At 34.6% G+C, this 18483-nt stretch overlaps 1 protein-coding gene across 1 annotated transcript; it reads left to right on the top strand.

Annotated features, from left to right (window-relative positions):
• The first annotated feature begins 761 nt into the window (after positions 1-761).
• Positions 762-2664, top strand: LOC107921829 (probable calcium-binding protein CML21). The gene is made up of 5 exons (XM_016851671.2): positions 762-993; positions 1241-1462; positions 1568-1773; positions 1962-2130; positions 2273-2664. The coding sequence occupies exons 2-5, from the start codon at positions 1309-1311 to the stop codon at positions 2392-2394; spliced, it is 651 nt and encodes a 216-aa protein (XP_016707160.1). The 5' UTR covers positions 762-993; positions 1241-1308; the 3' UTR covers positions 2395-2664.
• The last annotated feature ends 15819 nt before the right edge of the window (positions 2665-18483 follow it).

Here is an 18483-nt window from a genome sequence, read left to right as displayed (position 1 = left end):
GCATAACCATCTCTCATTCTGTATCTCAAACTTGCCATTCTCTACTTAAGGCATTGTTTTCTCTCTCTCTCTTTGTAAATTCTCACTTGTATTTTGGAGTGAAATATATTTGGTAGTGTCCGAGGACGTAGGCAAAATTTGCTGAACCTCGTTAAATTCTTGTGTTCTTTATTGTATTATTCTGCATGAATTGTGTGTGTGATTGTAGTGATTTATTGTGCTATTAAATTACGATTGAGGGATATTCTGGCTAGGAAAGACTTGGTACTTAAGCGATCCTTGTGATCCACCTCTCTTTCCTGGGAATTGAACTTAGTGTGATTTTTTAGTACAATAATTTTACTCTTTTACACGCTTCCGCACAACAGATAATGTGGAATTACAATTTTGATACAATCCCTTGATATCAAGCTTATAGGAAAGAATACAGAAATTTCAATCTAAGGCAGTCACCTTAGAATTTTCTCTTTATGGAGACTGAGATGAGTTCCATTTTTGTACTCAATCGATCATCTTCTGCTCCTTAGACCACATATATACATATATAGACACGTTGATGGATATCATGATAATAGTATAGTTTTTGTTTTGAGGAAAAAGTCAATGCAAGAAACCCAAACTCAACCCAACAACTGCAACATTGGAAGAGACGAAAGTACAGATGGTGATTCGTAAGGAAACCAAATACGTGGTGGGTTCACCACAAACCTTGCCTTTTCAAATCAGATCAAAATGGACAAAATCAACCCTCCACACTCTCCCACTTTCTCTCTCACTCTTCATCATTCCTTCCTTAATTTTGTCTTTGCATTTTTCTTCTACTTCTTCATCCTCCTCTTTCCTCCCTACACAATTCAGATCCTAGAGTTGGTTTTCTTGTTTGCCTTTAGAAGCTCAAAGTTGGTCGAATTCAAGCCTTTTTCCTTTTTGTTTTTAGGGTAGCAGAAGACCCAAAGGATCCTGCTTGGCTTTTCAACTCCCTATATCTTCCTGGTAACTATTCAGCCATGAACCATATTTGTGTTATGTTAAGCTGTTGATAGTTCATGAAATATCTCATCTTTGATATCAAGTTGGATTTTTACCACAAAAAATATTAATATATACCTTCATGGTATTCTGTTTATGTTCGTATGACTATACTGGTTGCAGATAAATAGAATATTTTATTTGTTTGTTGTCATGTTTGCTACAATGAGATGGCTTCAATAATTTTTAATATTTTCTACTTTTATGGCAGGAAAACATTAAGCCTGTCTTCCGCGTCCCAGTAGTTGGAAATGGGAGGTGTATGATAAATCATTCGAAATGGCAGAAACAAAACTAGAAGCTAAAATGGTTGAAGCTATGCAGCGAAGGGCTTCTGTAGGAACTGCAATGAAATCCTTTAACAGTGTTATCTTAAAATTCCCTAAAATTGATGAGAGCTTAAGGAATTGTAAAGCCGTTTTTGAGCAGTTTGGTATAGCCCTTTTTTCCCTCTTATAAATAAAAATTCTACATATATCTTTGTATGTTTTGCATAATATTTTGAGTGGCATGTTCCATGCATTGCGTTTCTTTGTAGATGAGGACTCAAATGGTGCAATCGACAATGAAGAGCTGAAAAAATGTTTCAACAAGCTTCAAATTTCATTCACAGAGGAGGAGGAGATAAGTGATCTGTTTAAGGCATGCGATTTCAATCAAAATATGGGAATAAAATTCAACGAGTTCATTGTACTTCTTTGCCTGGTCTATCTTCTCAAGGACAATGCTCCTGGACATGAAGGTGTATCCTTAACACAAAACTTGATTCACCTTATGTCTGTTTGTTTTAAGTTATATGTAGCTGTCTTGAACATTTACCTTGAGGTGATGTGTTCTATCGACATATGACCTTTTCATGGTATCCCATCCCTATAATACTTGCTATAATTGTGTTTGTTGTCTGTTATCTTGGCCTTCCATGACATTATCAGAAATCACGAATGGGAATGCCAAACTTGGAGGCCACATTCGAAACCTTTGTTGATGCATTCGTGTTCTTGGACAAGAACAAGGATGGTTTTGTTAGCAAGAACGAGATGGTTCAAGCCATAAATGAATCCGGGGAGCGTTCGTCTGGACGAATAGCCATGAAAAGATTTGGTCAGCAATCTCCATACCATATGTGTGCATTTTTGTTTTTGTTTTTGTTTTTTTTTTTTTTTACTTCACTTATGTAAAACTGCATTAATAAGTACTAGGAAGTTTTGGCATACACTGAACAAAGTGTATTACGTGGTTGCAGAAGAAATGGACTGGGATAAAAATGGATCAGTGAGTTTCAAAGAGTTTCTTTTTGCATTCACAAATTGGGTTGGAATCGACGATGCGGAAGATGACGAAGATGAGGAAGAAGGGACGGTCTGAATCAACATATATACATATCAAGTGATGATGACATTAATTGGTAGCTCAGCAATGAAGTGTCCTTTGTTTCTTTGTTTTCCAATAATCATATGAATGGCCAAGTTGATATACAAGTTTCCATATAGGATAAGAGAGTAAGGTGTGTTCATTCATGAGATGAAGGTCTGTAGAATGGAGTCTTGATTAAAAAAAAAAACATTTACTTGCTTATGCGGGGAATGACGAGAACAAATATTCAGCTAATGAAGGTGAATTTCGCATGTTCGGTTACGAAAGCATTTAACGATTTGGTCCTTGTTTTAGTAATAATATTTACCATTTTATCTGCAAAACATAAATTGGTTCTTTTAACTTATCCTATAAACATTTTTTTAATATTTTCAAATTATTGTTTGTCATTTGAGCCGAGAAATGAATACAATTGTAAACATTTTTCTTAAAATCATGGTTGTCGGAATTGGGTCCAATTGCTTCAATTACTATTAAAAACCGAAAGAAAATTGAATTGGATAAAAACAGTTTGATTTTCTACTTAAATTAGTTTAAATATTTAATTTTAATCTTTTATTTTATAAAATGAAGGTTTATATTATTATTACTATTTACAAAATTAACTTTTTTTCTTTATTATTCATGGTTTTTTCTATTCTTTTTTAATCTTCAATAATTCTTGTGGTTTAACCAATTCCGCCTCATGAAAAATTGCTTAAAATAACTACTCATCTTTTAGCTAAAACAACTAGTCTTTACCCGCCTATTATCTACACTAATCATTATGTTATTTGCATAACTTATATTTTTAAAACAATTTTATCATATAATAAAAAGGCTTGGAATTAACAAGTGTTGGGTGTAGTGGCAAGGCGCTTTGTATTTTCAATTAGAGAACGTGGTTTGATCCTCGAAGATGACATTGCTGGGAGCGATAACTACAAATCCCAAACATGAACCGTAAAACGAACATGAAAATGAAAGATTTTATTTTTAAGTTAGCTTATTGCCTTTTCCAAATTCTACCTATTTGTCTTTATTTAATTCTAATATTTTTTTTTAATTTTAATCTGAAGTTTTGACAACACGACATCATTTCCTTCATGTTGGTTTTACAAGATTTTCCATGCCTCAGCAAATTCACACAAATAAATGACTTGAAGTTGGTCGAAGTCAACTCCACTAAAAATGACATTTAGAACTTGTGAATTTCCATGAGCAGCGGTAGTGTATTTGCTTCTTCTTTAGGACATGTAATGCCATCAACAGTAGTCATACTGGGTCGAATCCACCTATCTTCAATAGCTTCCTAGGTTGCTTCATTAATAAACAAGGTGAAAGCATTTATACGTGCCTTTCAACATGCATGGTTTTCTAAACCAAGTAGCAACGAGGATCGAGTAATTGAACTACCTTCCTTTATGGATTCCATGAATGATTGGTTTGTCGAGTTCGTTCGTACGAATCCGGCTGTAAGACCTCCACCCCATCAGGATTCACAGGTTCCCCATGTAGCTTCCCCAGCTGCAAGTATAGTCATCAGGGAAAGACCACCTGTTGATAAGATTAGGAAGCAAGGGGCTGAAGAATTTTGGGCTACCAAAGATGATGATGCAGAAAAAGCAGAATTCTGGCTTGAGCATACCATCAGGGTTTTTGAAGAATTATCTTGTACACCGGAAGAATGTATGAAGTGTGTTGTTCCACTTCATCGAGATTCAGCTTACCATTGGTGGAAAACCCTCGTGTCAGTAGTACCGAGTGAGAGGGTGACCTAGGATTTCTTTCAAGAGGAGTTTCGAAAGAAGTACATCAGCCAGAGATTTATAGATCAGAAAAGGAAGGAGTTTCTTGAGCTAAAACAAGGTAAGATGTCCGTGACTGAATATGAACGCGAGTTTGTCAGACTTAGTAAGTATGCCCAAGAATTTGTGTCTACTGAAGTAAACATGTGTAAGTGATTTGAAGAAAGGCTTAATGATGATATTCGATTAGTAGTGGGTGTCTTGGAAATTAGAGAGTTTGTTGTTTTAGTTAAGAGAGCTTGTAAAGTAGAAGATTTGTTGAAAGAAAAAGAGAAAGGCAAAGTTGAAGCTGAAGCGCAGAATACAAAGAAGAGGCAAATGAGTAAATCATTTCAGTCTACATCTAAGAGGCCTAGGGAGCTCTCTAGAGGATCACATTTTCCAGCTAGATATTCTAGCCGAAGCAGGGGTAGAAGATTCGAGGGTTCTAGAGCCCAAACCACTACAGTTGCAAGTATGAGCAGTACTTGACCTCCTAGGCCGGAATGTCCTCAATGTGGGAGACGCCACCCCGGAGAGTGTAGAGCAGGTGAAAATGTTTGTTTTAGATGTGGAGCACCAGATCACTTTGTTCGGGATTGTCCTGAAACAACAAAAAGGGAAGAAATAATGAGTGCAAGATTAAGAAATGCTCCTACCAGAGGTAGACCATAGAGAAACTCAGGACTGGGAGTGAGTAGCAGGGGTGCATCCAGAGATTCAGCAGCTAGATCCAATGTTAGAGCACCCGCAAGAACATATGCTATTCGAGCTCGTGAAGAGGCGTCCTCTCCTGATATAATTACGGGTACATTTTCTCTTTATGGCACTAATGTTATTGCATTAATTGATCCTGCCTCTACACATTCATACATATGCACAAAATTAGCATTTGTTAAAAATTTATCTGTTGAAGCTATTGAATTTGTGGTTAAAGTCTCGAACCCCCTCGGCCAGTTTGTGATGGTGGATAAAGTTTGTAAAAATTGTCCACTGATGGTAAAAGGTATTTGTTTCCCGGTTGACTTGATGTTATTGCCTTTTGATGAGTTTGATGTGATATTGGGCATGGATTGGTTAACTCAGCATGATGCAGTAGTAAACTGTAAACGAAAATATGTTGTGTTGAAGTGCCTGAATGGAGAATTACTTCGGGTTAAATCTGATCAGACAGATGAATTATCTAATGTGATTTCAGTTATGACAGCTCAGAAGTGTGTTAGAAAAAGGTACGATGTTTATTTGGCATATGTGTTGGATACTAAGGTATCTGAGTCAAAGATACAGGTAGTGCCAGTTGTATGTGAATTTTCTGATGTGTTTCCAGAGGAGTTACCAGGGTTGCCACTGGAAAGAGAAGTGGAATTTTCCATAGATCTGATTTCGGGAACTGCCCCAATTTCCATAGCTCTGTAGCGTATGGCTCCTACAAAATTAAAAGAGTTAAAGGCACAGTTACAGGAACTTGTTGACAGAGGTTTTGTTCGTTCGATTCATTCACCTTGAGGTACTCCAGTTCTGTTTGTGAAAAAGAAAGATGGGTCTTTGAGATTGTGTATTGACTATCGGTAACTTAATAAGGTAACTATAAAGAATAAGTACCCGTTGCCTCGAATTGATAACTTATTTGATCAGCTGAAAGGTGCCACAATATTTTCGAAGATTGATCTCCGATCGGGTTATTATCAGTTACAGATAAAAGAGTCAGATGTGCCAAAGACAGCTTTCAGAACCAGGTATGGGCATTATGAGTTTCTGGTTATGCCGTTTGGGCTGACTAATGCACCTGCAGTATTTATGGATTTGATGAACCAAATATTCAGACCGTATCTAGACAGGTTTGTAGTAGTTTTCATTGATGATATTCTAGTTTATTCTCGAGATGAAAATGAGCATGCTGAACATTTGAGACTGGTGTTGCAAATTCTGCGTGAAAAGAAGCTTTATGCTAAATTCAGTAAATGTAAATTTTGGCTTCGAGAGGTAGGTTTTCTCGGACATATTGTATCTGCAGAAGGCATCAGGGTAGATCCGAGTAAAATTTCAGCTATTTGTCAATTGGAGCCAACCGAAGAATGTATCTGAAGTTAGAAGTTTCTTAGGTTTAGCTGGTTATTATTAGAGATTTGTACAGGGGTTTTCTATGATAGCTTCTCCGATGACCCGTTTGTTACAAAAAGATGTTAAATTTGAATGGACAGATAAATGCTAGCAAAGTTTTGACCGATTGAAGGAGTTGTTGACGAAAGCACCTGTGTTGGTACAGCCTGAATCGGGTAAAGAATTTATTATTTATAGTGATGCATCATTAAATGGTTTAGGTTATGTCTTGATGCAAGAAGATAAAGTAATAGTCTATGCTTCAAGACAACTTAAGCCACATGAAAGAAACTACCCAGTACATGATCTCGAGTTAGCTGCTATTGTATTTGCATTGAAAATATGGTGACATTATTTGTATGGTGAAAAGTGTCATATTTATACTGACCACAAAAGCTTGAAATATTTGATGACACGGAAAGATTTGAATTTGAGACAACGCAGGTGGCTTGAATTGATAAAAGATTATGATTTGGTTATTGATTACTATCCGGGTAAGGCTAATGTGGTAGCTGATGCTTTGAGCCGAAAATCTCTGTTTGCTTTACGAGCTATGAATACCCGGTTGTCACTGGCTAATGATGGTTCAATCATAGCTGAAATGAGAGCTAAATCGATATTCCATTAACAAATTTGTGAAGCTCAGAAAAATGATGAGAAGTTACAGGCTAAACAGGCACATTATAAGTCCGGTAATGATTCAGAATTTCAGACTGGGACTGATGGTTTTTTATTATTCAAAGGCAGAGTATGTGTACCGAAGAATTCCGAGCTTATACAGAAGATTCTACACGAAGCCCACAACGGTACTATGTCTGTACATCCAAGGAGTAATAAAATGTATAATGACTTGAAAAAGATGTATTGGTGGCCAGGTATGAAACGTGATATCCCTGAATTTGTATCAAAGTGTTTGGTATGTCAACAGGTTAAAGCTGAACATCAAGTGCCTTTGGGGTTACTTCAACCAATCACTATACCGGAATGGAAATGGGAAAGAGTCACTATGGATTTTGTATTTGGGTTACCGATGTCTCTAAAAAAGAAATATGCCATTTGGGTAATTGTTGACTGATTGACAAAGTCCGCGCACTTTATTCCGGTATGTATGGATTATTCTTTAGATAAATTGGCCGAGTTGTACATATCTGAGATTATCAGACTACATGGAGTGCCAGTCTCCATTATATCAGATAGAGATCCCCGATTTACGTCTCGTTTTTGGGACAAATCCTATTCTGTGGAGCCGCACTCAATGAATGATTTTATTCAACAATTATTCATATCACCTATTGGCTTAAACCCAATCTACTTTTACATAATGGATAATTGCAACCCCAACAATGAACCCAATTGTTACAAATTACTCACCCAACAACCTCACTTACAAGTCAAAATAACTCTTGAATAAAATGTCTACAAGAGTGTCGAACAAAAACAATAAGAAAACTCAACACAACAGTCAAAAGAGACACTCCAAAAACTTATCTCTGTGTACAACAATCAGGCCTATTTATAGGCTAACACAAGAACTCTTTCGTAACATTTAGATAGGCTTGAAATACTCAGTTAAAAGCTGAATTAATCTCTTTAATTATCTATAATAATTATCCCATAAATTCCTTCATATGCAAGTTTCCTATAAGCTTTAAATGTACTTATAAGATAAGGATAAAGTTTGCTTTCAATCAACCTCTTCTCTCTTCTATCATTTAGCCAAGGGAAAAAATAAATCCCCTGCAACAATAAACTTGATAAAAGTACAAACAAGAGATCATTTGTTGATAGAAAGTCTGCCAAAATTATCCAAGTAAAAAATGCCAACAAACTTACTGTACTTTAACTATCCCAATAAGTTGTCCCAAGTGTTCCTAATTTGTATTCCCAAGTGTTGTCCTAAATGTTATTCGAACAAGGAATGAAACAATGACATTTCAAGCAATTAAAGTTTGTTAGAATTTTGATACTAAAGAAGAAAGAATTGCAAAGAAGAAACGAGAAAAAATTTAGCAACAAAATTGTTTGCTAAGGTTTTTATTATTTTTCGCTCATCTAAATTGAACAATTAACAAGGGTATTTTGTTATTCCTAAATATGGAAAGAAATAACAAAGATATTTATACTAATAAATGCTAAATATATTATACTAATAAAACTAAATATTCTATAAAGTAAATATATTTTGTTTAACTTGTCTTGCAAGTAAACTTAACTTGCAAGCAATCTTTTTAAAATCTGTTCATATTTTTTTAGTCCACCAATGTTGAAGTGTTCACCAACTTTACATGAACGATCATCTCACAACACTCCTCCTTCGCCTTCATGCTTCGAACACCAATTTTACCCTTTAACTCTTCAAATATCGACTTTCCAAGTGGTTTCGTCAGGATGTCTACAAGTTGATCCTCTATACTACAATGGACCAAAGTCACTTCTTTGCTTTATTCAACTTCTCTCACAAAGTAATACTTGATTTTAAAATGTTTTGTCTTTCCATGAAAGACTGGGTTCTTCACAATTGCTATGACAAACTGGTTGTTGTAAAAAAATTTGAGTTGCTTCAACCTGCTCACGATTCAAGTCAAACAAAAATTTTCTCAACCAGATTGCTTGATTAACTACTATTGCTACAGCTATATAGCTATGGATTGAGCAACTATTGATTGCTTCTTCAAACTCCAAGAGAGTACCCCAGATACTAGTGAAAATAAATATCCAGATATACTTCACATATCATCCACTGATTCATCCCAGTCACTGTCAGCATACCCAACAAGTTTTAAAGAGTTCACCATTGCGATGTTTGCTATTGTGAGCCAAACACCAAAATCAATTATTCCTTTTATGTATCTCAACACCCTCTTCGTCGCTTTGAAATGAAAAGTATCATAACAGTGCATAAATCTTGACAACAAGCCAACTGCGAACATAATATCTGGTCGTGTTGTTGTTAAGTACAACAAACAACCCACAAGGCTTCAATAGTTCTTCTCGTTAACTTTCTGAAAGTTTTCACTACTACAGACTTTTTCTCCAAGTGCAATAGGCGTGCTTATTGGTTTACACTTCGCCATACAAAACCTCTTCAAAATCTTCAATGCAAAGCCCTGTTGACTTATAAAAATTCTTTTTTGAACTTATCGAACTTTTATCCCAAGGAAATATCTCATTTCCCCAAATTTAAGATTTCAAACGTGTTCTCCATTTGTTGTTTAAAATCCTTAACTAATACTTTGTTGCTTCGAATCACAAGTAGATCATCTACATATAGGGAAACAATTAGCAAAGTGAGCTTGCCAATTTTTTTCACACATAGGGTAAGCTCGCTAAGCCTCTTTTCAAATCCCAAGCTCACAAAGTGTTCATCTATCTTCACGTACCAAGCTCATGGAGCCTATTTCAAACCGTATAGGGATTTCGTAAGCCTATATACCTTCTCCCATTTTCCTTTAACTGCGAACCCAATAGGTTGCTCCACAGAGATTTCTTCCTACAAATAGCCATTCAGAAAGGCTGATTTAACATCCAGCTGATGAATTTTACAACCTATCTGAGCTGTTAAGGCCAATAATAACCTGATTGTGTCCAACCTTGCTACTAGTGCAAAAGTCTCCCAGTAATCAATGCCATACTGTTAACTGAAGCCTTTCACAACCAATCTCACTTTTAGCTTGTTAAGTGAACCATCACCATTTAATTTGGTTTTGAACACCCACTTGACACCAATGACCTTATTATGTGATGGTTTGTCAACAAGCTCCCTAGTTTGGTTCTTATGAATCATGCTCATTTCCTCTCGCATGGCTTCTTTCTGCCCTTCTATAGTTTTATCCCCTTCAAAACTTGCAAGTTCAAGTAGTGCTACGTCAGCTTTCTGATAGATCTGATCAATGGATCGCGTCACTCTTACTAGAGTGTCATCAAAGCCTGCTTTAGTTAGCTTATCGTCAGACTGCGACCTTAGCTCACCATCATCATAATGGTTTTGTGAACCCAGTTCGCCCAACCTTTGCTTAGCCTTAGTAGCATCCCAATTCCATGTTTTACTTTCATTGAACACAACATCCCTACTCGCCAAAATTTTATTGTAGGAAGGATCATAACACTTCTTATTGTTGCTATACCCAATGAAGATACCTGTCTCCAACCACATTTCTAACTTACTTCTTTTCACCTATGGAACATGAACAAAACAAACACAACCAAAAACTTTTAAGTAAGAAACAGAGGGTTTCTTTCCAAACCAAGCTTCGAATGGAGTCATCTCTTTTACTGCCTTGGATGGTAGCTTGTTTAGTAAATAGGCTAATGTGTTCACTACCTCAACCCAAAACTCATTTGGCAACTTGCTTTCAAACAATAGGCACCTCGCCATGTCCATTACTGTCCTATTCTTTCTTTCGCACACTCCACTCTACTGCGGAGTGTAAATATTAGTGAGCTGGTGATAGATTCTAACTTCTTCACAGTAGTTTTGGAATATCTCAGAAGTGTACTCAGTTCTATTGCCAGACCTAATCTTCTTCAGCTTCCTGTCAATTTGGTTTTCAGCCTGTACTTTAAGTTTCCAAAATACTTCTGCAACATCAATTTTTTATTTCAAAAAATACACCCATAAATACTTAGTGTAGTCGTCAATGAACAAAGAAAAGTATCTACATTCATCTAATGATGGTTTTTTCATGGATCCGCACACGTTAGAGTGCACCAACTGTAGCTTTTCTTGAGTACGCCAAGCTTTGTTCACTAGAAAAGGTAACCTCGCTTGCTTTCCAAGTTGACATACTTCACAAGTACTATTTTTCTTTTCAACACTGATTGTTTCTTGAACAAAACCTGCTTCACACATTCGGCTAAGGGACTTATAGTTCACCTGTCCCATTTTTTTGTGCCAAATGTTCACATCATTGATCGTACTGGTGTAGGCCCTTGAGTTCACCAGATTTAAATCCAACATAAAACTTCTATTTTTCATCAAGACTATTACAACTTCATGTCCCAATGAATCAAATATTATGCAACCATAATTCTTGAAAACTATATTGTAGTTTTTCTCAAGCAGTTGACCAATGCTAAAAAGATTCTGATCTATCACAGGTATTAGAAAAACATCTAAAATTACTTTAATACCTAATGACAAATTAATCACAACTTCGCCCTTACCTTAGGTTCTAAGAGTTCGTCGTTACCAACCCTCACTCTAAGATCACAACTTCGATCAATCTTCCTAAAAATGCTTTCATCTGAGGTCATATGGTTGGTGCATCCACTATCGATCAACCAACCTCTCAAGACTTTGTTCTTTGATGCAGAACTTGAAGATGTGAACACTTGCTCCTTCTGAATGCGATCTTACTCTGCTTGAGCCTGCACATGCTGTTGAGGGGTTTGCCCTTTGTTCTTACATACCTTCTCCATGTGGCCTAACTGCTTGCAAGATCTGGACTTAATATCTAGTTTGTATTAGCAATATTTCTTAGGGTGAGTGTTTTTCTTACAATGTGATAATGGTGAATATTTTTTCTTTCCACCATCTTGCATCGACTTTTCCGTCCTCTCTAACCAACCTTTCTTTCCCTTATCTTTCTAGGGGTTCACACCTTCAATACTTAGGGCTCACAAAGCTTCTTCTTCTGCATGCTCCTTATGCATTGATACTCTTCTTTGTTCTTAAGCATATAAGGCATTTATCAATTCTGAAAGAGAGATCACCAAGAGATCCCTTGAGTCTTTGAGTGAGGAAATATTTTATTCATACCTTTCAGGAAGTGTTATTATGACCTTTTCAACGACCTTGCTATCTATGAACTCTTCCCCAAGTAACCTGATGTTATTTACCACCGACATAATCATATATGCGTACTGCTTTACAATTTATGCCTCTTTCATCTTCAAATTCTCAAAATCTCTCCTGAGATTAATGAGTTTTGTCTAGTCTTATCCGAACTTTGAAACTCCTCTTTTAGCTTATCTCAAGCTTCTTTTGGGGTTTCACAGGCCATAATACGTGTGAATATGACATCCGAGATGCCATTCTGTATACATGATATTGCCTTGTATCTTTTAGCTCGCTTGTCACTATGATGTTTGATTTGAGCGATTGTAGCATTGTCCCTTAATGGTGCGAGCTCAACGTCAGTATTCACAAACTCCCACAGGTCATAAGCTTGCAAGTAGGTCCTCATCTTGACAACTCATATATGATAATTTTCACCATTGAAAATAAACAGTGAAGGCCGCGAGGAACTTGCAGAAGCCATATGTAACTTAGTATGAACAATTACGACCCTTGAGAAGATAGCTCTGATATCAATTGTTGGAATTTCAAAATTAAGGAAGAAAGAATTCCAGAAAATAAACTAGAAAAATTTAGCAACAGAATTGTTCGCTAAGGTTTTTATTATTTTTCACTCATCTAAATTGAACAATTAACAAGGGTATTTATAACAAGAGAAATTCCTAAATATGGAAAGAAATAACAAAGATATTTATACTAATAAATGCTAAATATATTATACTAATAAAAACTAAATCTTCTAGAAAGTAAATATATTTTGTTTAACTTGCAAGCAATCTTTTTAAAATATGTTCATATTTTTTTAGTCCACCAAAGTGAAGTGTTCACCAACTTTACATGAACGGTCATCTCGCAACACTCCTCCTTGGCCTTTATGCTGCGAAAACTAATTTTATCCCTCAACTCTTCAAACCTCGACTTTCCAAGTGGTTCGGTCAGGATGTCTGCAAGTTGATCCTCTATACTGTAATTGACCAAAGTTACTTCTTTGCTTTGTTCAAAAATATTCGTAGTATTTCCCTAGTAATAAATTGGTAGAGCCATTTTAAAAGACACAAATAATAAAAAAAATTAAAAGAACCTTTGAATAAACAAATATTATAAAATGTTTAAAATATAAATTTAAAATATTATAAAACAAATAATAAACAATTTTAAAAAAAAATTTAAAAAAATTGTTCCAATAAAAAAATGTTATAAAACATTTAAAATATTATAAAACAAATAATAAACAAATAAAAAAAAAGAAAAGGACAAAATGTACCAAGGCCTTGGGATCTGGTGGTGCCAAATTATTTGACTCCACCAGAAAAAGGAAAATTTATTTAGAGCCCCCCACATTTTTTCAAAAATCACAATATTTCCCTAGTATTTATACAGGTGGCACTATTCTACATGGCTCCACCAAAAAATTGATTTTTTTATCGCCAATGCTGACGTGGCATGTTGGTGGCGCCAAACACTTTGGCTCCACCAACTTTTATTGTAGATTTTAGGTTATTTACGTATTTTATCAAAAAAATAGGTCATTTATGTAATTAATTAATTTTTTGGGGTTAGTTTTATAAAAAAAAAGCCTTTGATCTCATTATGGTTTTAGGAGGATTAGATGGAAATTGACATGTTTAGATTACATTACATGTAATTTTCATGGTACACATCCATACTTGATTTATGTCACTTGGTTGTGTTAATATACGTGATCAGGAATCGATTTAATTACGATATATGTAACAAAAGTCGCATTGGTTCTATGTTAATATAATTAATGGACGACATTGTTCAAAATACCTTTTAGTTATTATAGTAAAATTTTCAACTCATAAGGTTATAGAATGACAAGTAATTATAAGGTCATTAGTATATATATGTGGTCTAAGTGGAAGATTATTGGTTAATATGGTTGTCACACATATATAATAAGAATAATTACATGTTATTGTTTATTATCATAAAAGGTTAGCCCAAATTAAAAGTGATCTAATATAATTAAAGTTTTGGGCTTCAATTATTAAATAATGTATGAGCCAAATATATGTGTATACTCTAGTAACTAATTTCTAGTTGATTATGGGCTAATTAAAAATTAAAGTTAATGTGCAAAAGTTATATATTACGGTTATTATACCCAAGTTACAGATATGTAACTTTTCTGACATTTCGTCTTCAAAAAAGAGAGAATTATCCTCTCTAAAATACATGTGTATTAATTTGGAAAATTAAACTACAAGACTTGGAGATCTCAACATATTGATGGGTTTAGGTACGCTTATGTATTTAGTTTTTTTTATTTTTAATTATCTAACTTAATTTATTAAATTTTGTATTAGATTTTACAGTTATAACATTACCATGGACATACTATTAGCGAAAATGAGAGCTCTAGCCTTAATTGGCCACACCAATCTAGTTCCCTAAGCATGAAGAGTCGACATAACATGTGTATGCTAGGCTTGCAAGCGAGAGTTGTGGTCTAGTGGCAAATCCTAGTTCCCATAGCGAGTCGAGAGACTGAGTGGGGTTAGGATTAGTGACAATGCATTTAATTTCGACAAGTTTAAGTTTGATCATCAATTCACCAATTGAACCTTTTTTTTTATTTGTAAGAAAAGACACAGATAAATTATACAAGGATGAGTCTCCTATCTCCAACTTGACTCGTATCATCATGAACAATTCTAAGGATTTCATCAGGGGCGCCTATAAGTGCCAACACCAATAAACCAATTAAACCCATTAATCACTAGTATTATACTTTCTATGAAGGTTAAAACCGAGATTGTTGTTATTTCTTTAAGGTCATTATTATTATTAGCCAAAATATCCTTTTGTTAAACCCAAAAAGGGCAAAGTAGCCAAAAGGTTAGTGAAACAAGATTCAACACAAAGCCAAACACCAACCATCACAGACACCAAAACCGTAGACACAAAACACTCTCAAAAGATGCACCACCACTCCCTAACACAAATCCAACAAAGAAAAAGAGCCAGTACATCTTCAAAAAGAAAAAAACATAAAAACAAAATAAGACCCTTAGCAAACTCTTACAATACTCCAATAATACCTAAAGAAACATGGAATTACCAACATGGAACTAGCAACAAGATAGCCTAAACAAAAACGCCTCTCCAACAATTAGGGATGTCCAAACAGTCGGTTCGGTTATTAATCGAATTAAATTAATTAATCGAATTACTCGAAATGTAAAAATCTTTAACTATTAATTGAATCAATTTTTTTTTCAAATACATTAATCGAACCAAAATATTTCGATTAATTCAGTCAACGGACCGAATTAACCAAAATTTATATATTTTTGTCTTTTGGTTAAAATAAGTAAAATAAAACATATAAAAAATACATTGCTAATGTTTAGTTTTTTTAATAGTTAAAAATATATATTATATATAATATATATTATTTATTTCGGTTAATTCGGTTAATTATCTAATTTCGAACCAAATAAACTGAAAATCGAAATTTCAAAAAACCACTAACCGACCTTCGACCAAACTAAATTTAACTACCGACTGGTTAACCGAATTAGATCGATGTCGGTTCATTAATATAATATTAATCAAACTATAAACACACCTACTTACAATTTCTTGACAACCTTATTCCTATACTATAGTATACGAATCAAAAGCGTTATCAAGTCGAAGAAATACAAAAGAAGTAGCTCTCACACCAAAAATAACCAACAAATTGAGCAATAAAATCATCACCATTGAAAATATGTTGGGCCAAAAAATCCCAATAAAACGAGGACTAAAGATTAAAACTTTAAAAAAGAGAAAAACTTAACCCATCTAAAAATCTTGATTTAATCTTCTCTCTTCAATATCAACCAATTCTCGAATGACATCATCTTCATTACTAATGACCCTAAGACCCAATTTTTCTCAAGTTGTCATACGTCCCCAAAATTTATTTTTTCAATTAAGAAATTCAAAATCAAATCAAGAGTGATTTGCAATTCCCCCCCAAAGACAAAAGTTTTGGAAAACTATTTTTTATATTTCCAACATCTCCATTTTTTCTTAAACCCAAGCTCCACAATTCTTTGTTATTCATTTTAAAACATAGATTTAACTTTTCTTGATTTGGATTTTTAGGCATCATATTCACTTGGCATTCACCTTCACTCCTTGTACTCAAGTCGCAAGGACTAGATTCTATTAACAAATCTTCTCTAGTCTCTTTCTCAAGAAGAAACCTGTTTATAGAAATACCTTTCACTTCCACCGCATCCAACACTCCCTAATCCCAGAAATAGAAAAACCCATATCCTGTAAGTTATAGCCACAAGAAATAAGATTAGTATCCATTTATTCATTTTCAATAGCCAATTGGGCCCCTAAAAAAGGTAGAATCAAAGCCACCTCAGTCATGCTAGCATTACCTTCCTTACGTTGATCCCATGTGCTCATTTTTGGAAATAGGAGAGTTGTTACTAGTGTCACGGACTTACACGGAAAAAAATGAATTTTTATTTGGAAGTCCATGTGGTTCACACGGCTGTGTGTCTAGGTCGTATGGAGGCTTATGAATTTAAAGGATTAAAAGCATAAAATTCACAATTAACATTAAATGGTCATCTAAAAATGCATTAAGAATGAAGTAAAAACTTGTTATTTTCAGCACTTATCACCAACAAGATGTTGCCTCGAAAGAAAAACTTTCATTTAAGAGGAAACAAACTATTGTTAGATGAATGTCTTCTACACAAGAGTCATCAGTGACAGACCCATCGGTTACAGTGTGAACTAAATGTTTATTTGTTAACGTTTTGAGCTTGTGTAAACTTGCCTATTCCTGCTACTAATTTCTTAACTTAGGTAGATTGTTTTTTGTAAATTTGCCTATGGTTGCTACTGTTATCTAAACTTAGGCATATAGTTACTGAATTTTTTTTATAAATTTGTCTACAATTCAAATGTATTCAATTGTATTGAATTGTAGACAAATTTGACAATAGTTTGCCCTTCTTTTTGTAAATAGTTTCGCCTTAATTTATGAATGAAGTTTAATGCCGACCATGTTTTTGTACTTCTTTTTTCATTTGTTTTGTCTCTTCTATCATTCTACCATTTGATCCATGCAATATAAAAAAATAAAAAACAATAACTAAATACTCTTTCAAGTCTTAAAAGAAGATTAAACATTAGAAAATCCAATGAAATGAAATACAAATGTATGATATTGGCATTAGCCTTTCAACTTTTAAGTTTGTAAGCAAACTAATACCCTTTACAAACCATGACATTTAGGTCTATAAGCTTCCACTCACCATGAAAGAATACTCTCTCAATACCAACAGTCACATAAACAGGTTTTCAGTGTTAACAACAACACCAACTATCACATAAGCTAATTTTTCATTTCAAAAACAACAATAATATTACAAATAACAACACCAAATCCCATGTTTTTCTCTCCCTCCTCCTTGTATCCTCCAATGTCCTCATTTTTTTCAAAAGACTCAACAACACAATTCGTGAACGGGGCGTCAATGGTGGATTAAATCAGGCGAAAAACGGCATAGATTTTGAAACTCACTCCCATACTTTTTACACCCAAAAACACCTCCTGCATGGGTTATCATTGGACTAAGTCGTATTTAAATTGGTTGGGTTTCCACAATAGCACACCCGAATCACGGTCAGCATCTCCACTTTTCTGTTCTTCTTCTCCTCTTCTTCTTCCTTTTCTATTCTCTTATACTGTCTAAACCCTAAAGTGGTGCTAAAAAGGGTTGTTTAAATTATGATGAACCCAAAAATGGTGGTGCAGAGATTTGTGAATTCTTGCACCATTGCTCTAAAATTCATTGTGTCGGTGGTGAGACTTGTTCTCATCCTTCGAGAATATGATGAACCCAAGATTCCATAAGTGATCAGACTCCTTGCATATTGAAGGGGTTTATCTCAATACAAAGGTAATCTCGAGCTAAGTTTTAAACTTTGGATTGGAGCTTTAACATCTTACGGGCTTTTATTGAAGCATAGCTGACTAGAGGACAAGGGATGAAGTAGGCTTTCCATTGACAAAGTTTATTAACGGAGGAGATGCCGGAATAGGATGGATTTGACGATGACTACGATTCAGAGTGGTTAAGTTTGCAACAAAGCAGAGAAAATTTTCATTTTAGAATGAGACTTCTATGACCTAAATGGAGAACATAAGAGAAAGTTCTTTTTTTCTTAATTCAAAGAAGAATGTAGCAGCACTATATCTAAGAAACTCATTTTCGCTTACAAAGAATGGACTCTTTGGGGGGGGGGGGGGGGAGAAAGTACTTTAAGCAAATTTGTGGAGGGGTATGAGGAAAAAAAAACCCAAAAATATTTTACCTCAAAGAGTTGGGACTTAAAGAAATCTGAAGAATTTTTCAGAAGAAAATGAGAAGTTTG

Source organism: Gossypium hirsutum, chromosome D01 (assembly GCF_007990345.1).
Source record: "Gossypium hirsutum isolate 1008001.06 chromosome D01, Gossypium_hirsutum_v2.1, whole genome shotgun sequence".
Lineage (NCBI taxonomy): Eukaryota > Viridiplantae > Streptophyta > Magnoliopsida > Malvales > Malvaceae > Gossypium > Gossypium hirsutum.
Note: the sequence above shows the minus strand (reverse complement) of the source record. Positions and strands in the feature narration are given on the sequence as shown.

Excerpts from the sequence above, each read along its gene's own strand:
- LOC107921829 (XM_016851671.2), top strand. The coding sequence starts at position 1,309 with ATGGCAGAAACAAAACTAGAAGCTAAAATGGTTGAAGCTATGCAGCGA. Across the intron at positions 1,463-1,567 it reads AGCCGTTTTTGAGCAGTTTG|ATGAGGACTCAAATGGTGCA; the intron begins GTATAGCCCTTT and ends GTTTCTTTGTAG. Across the intron at positions 2,131-2,272 it reads AATAGCCATGAAAAGATTTG|AAGAAATGGACTGGGATAAA; the intron begins GTCAGCAATCTC and ends ACGTGGTTGCAG.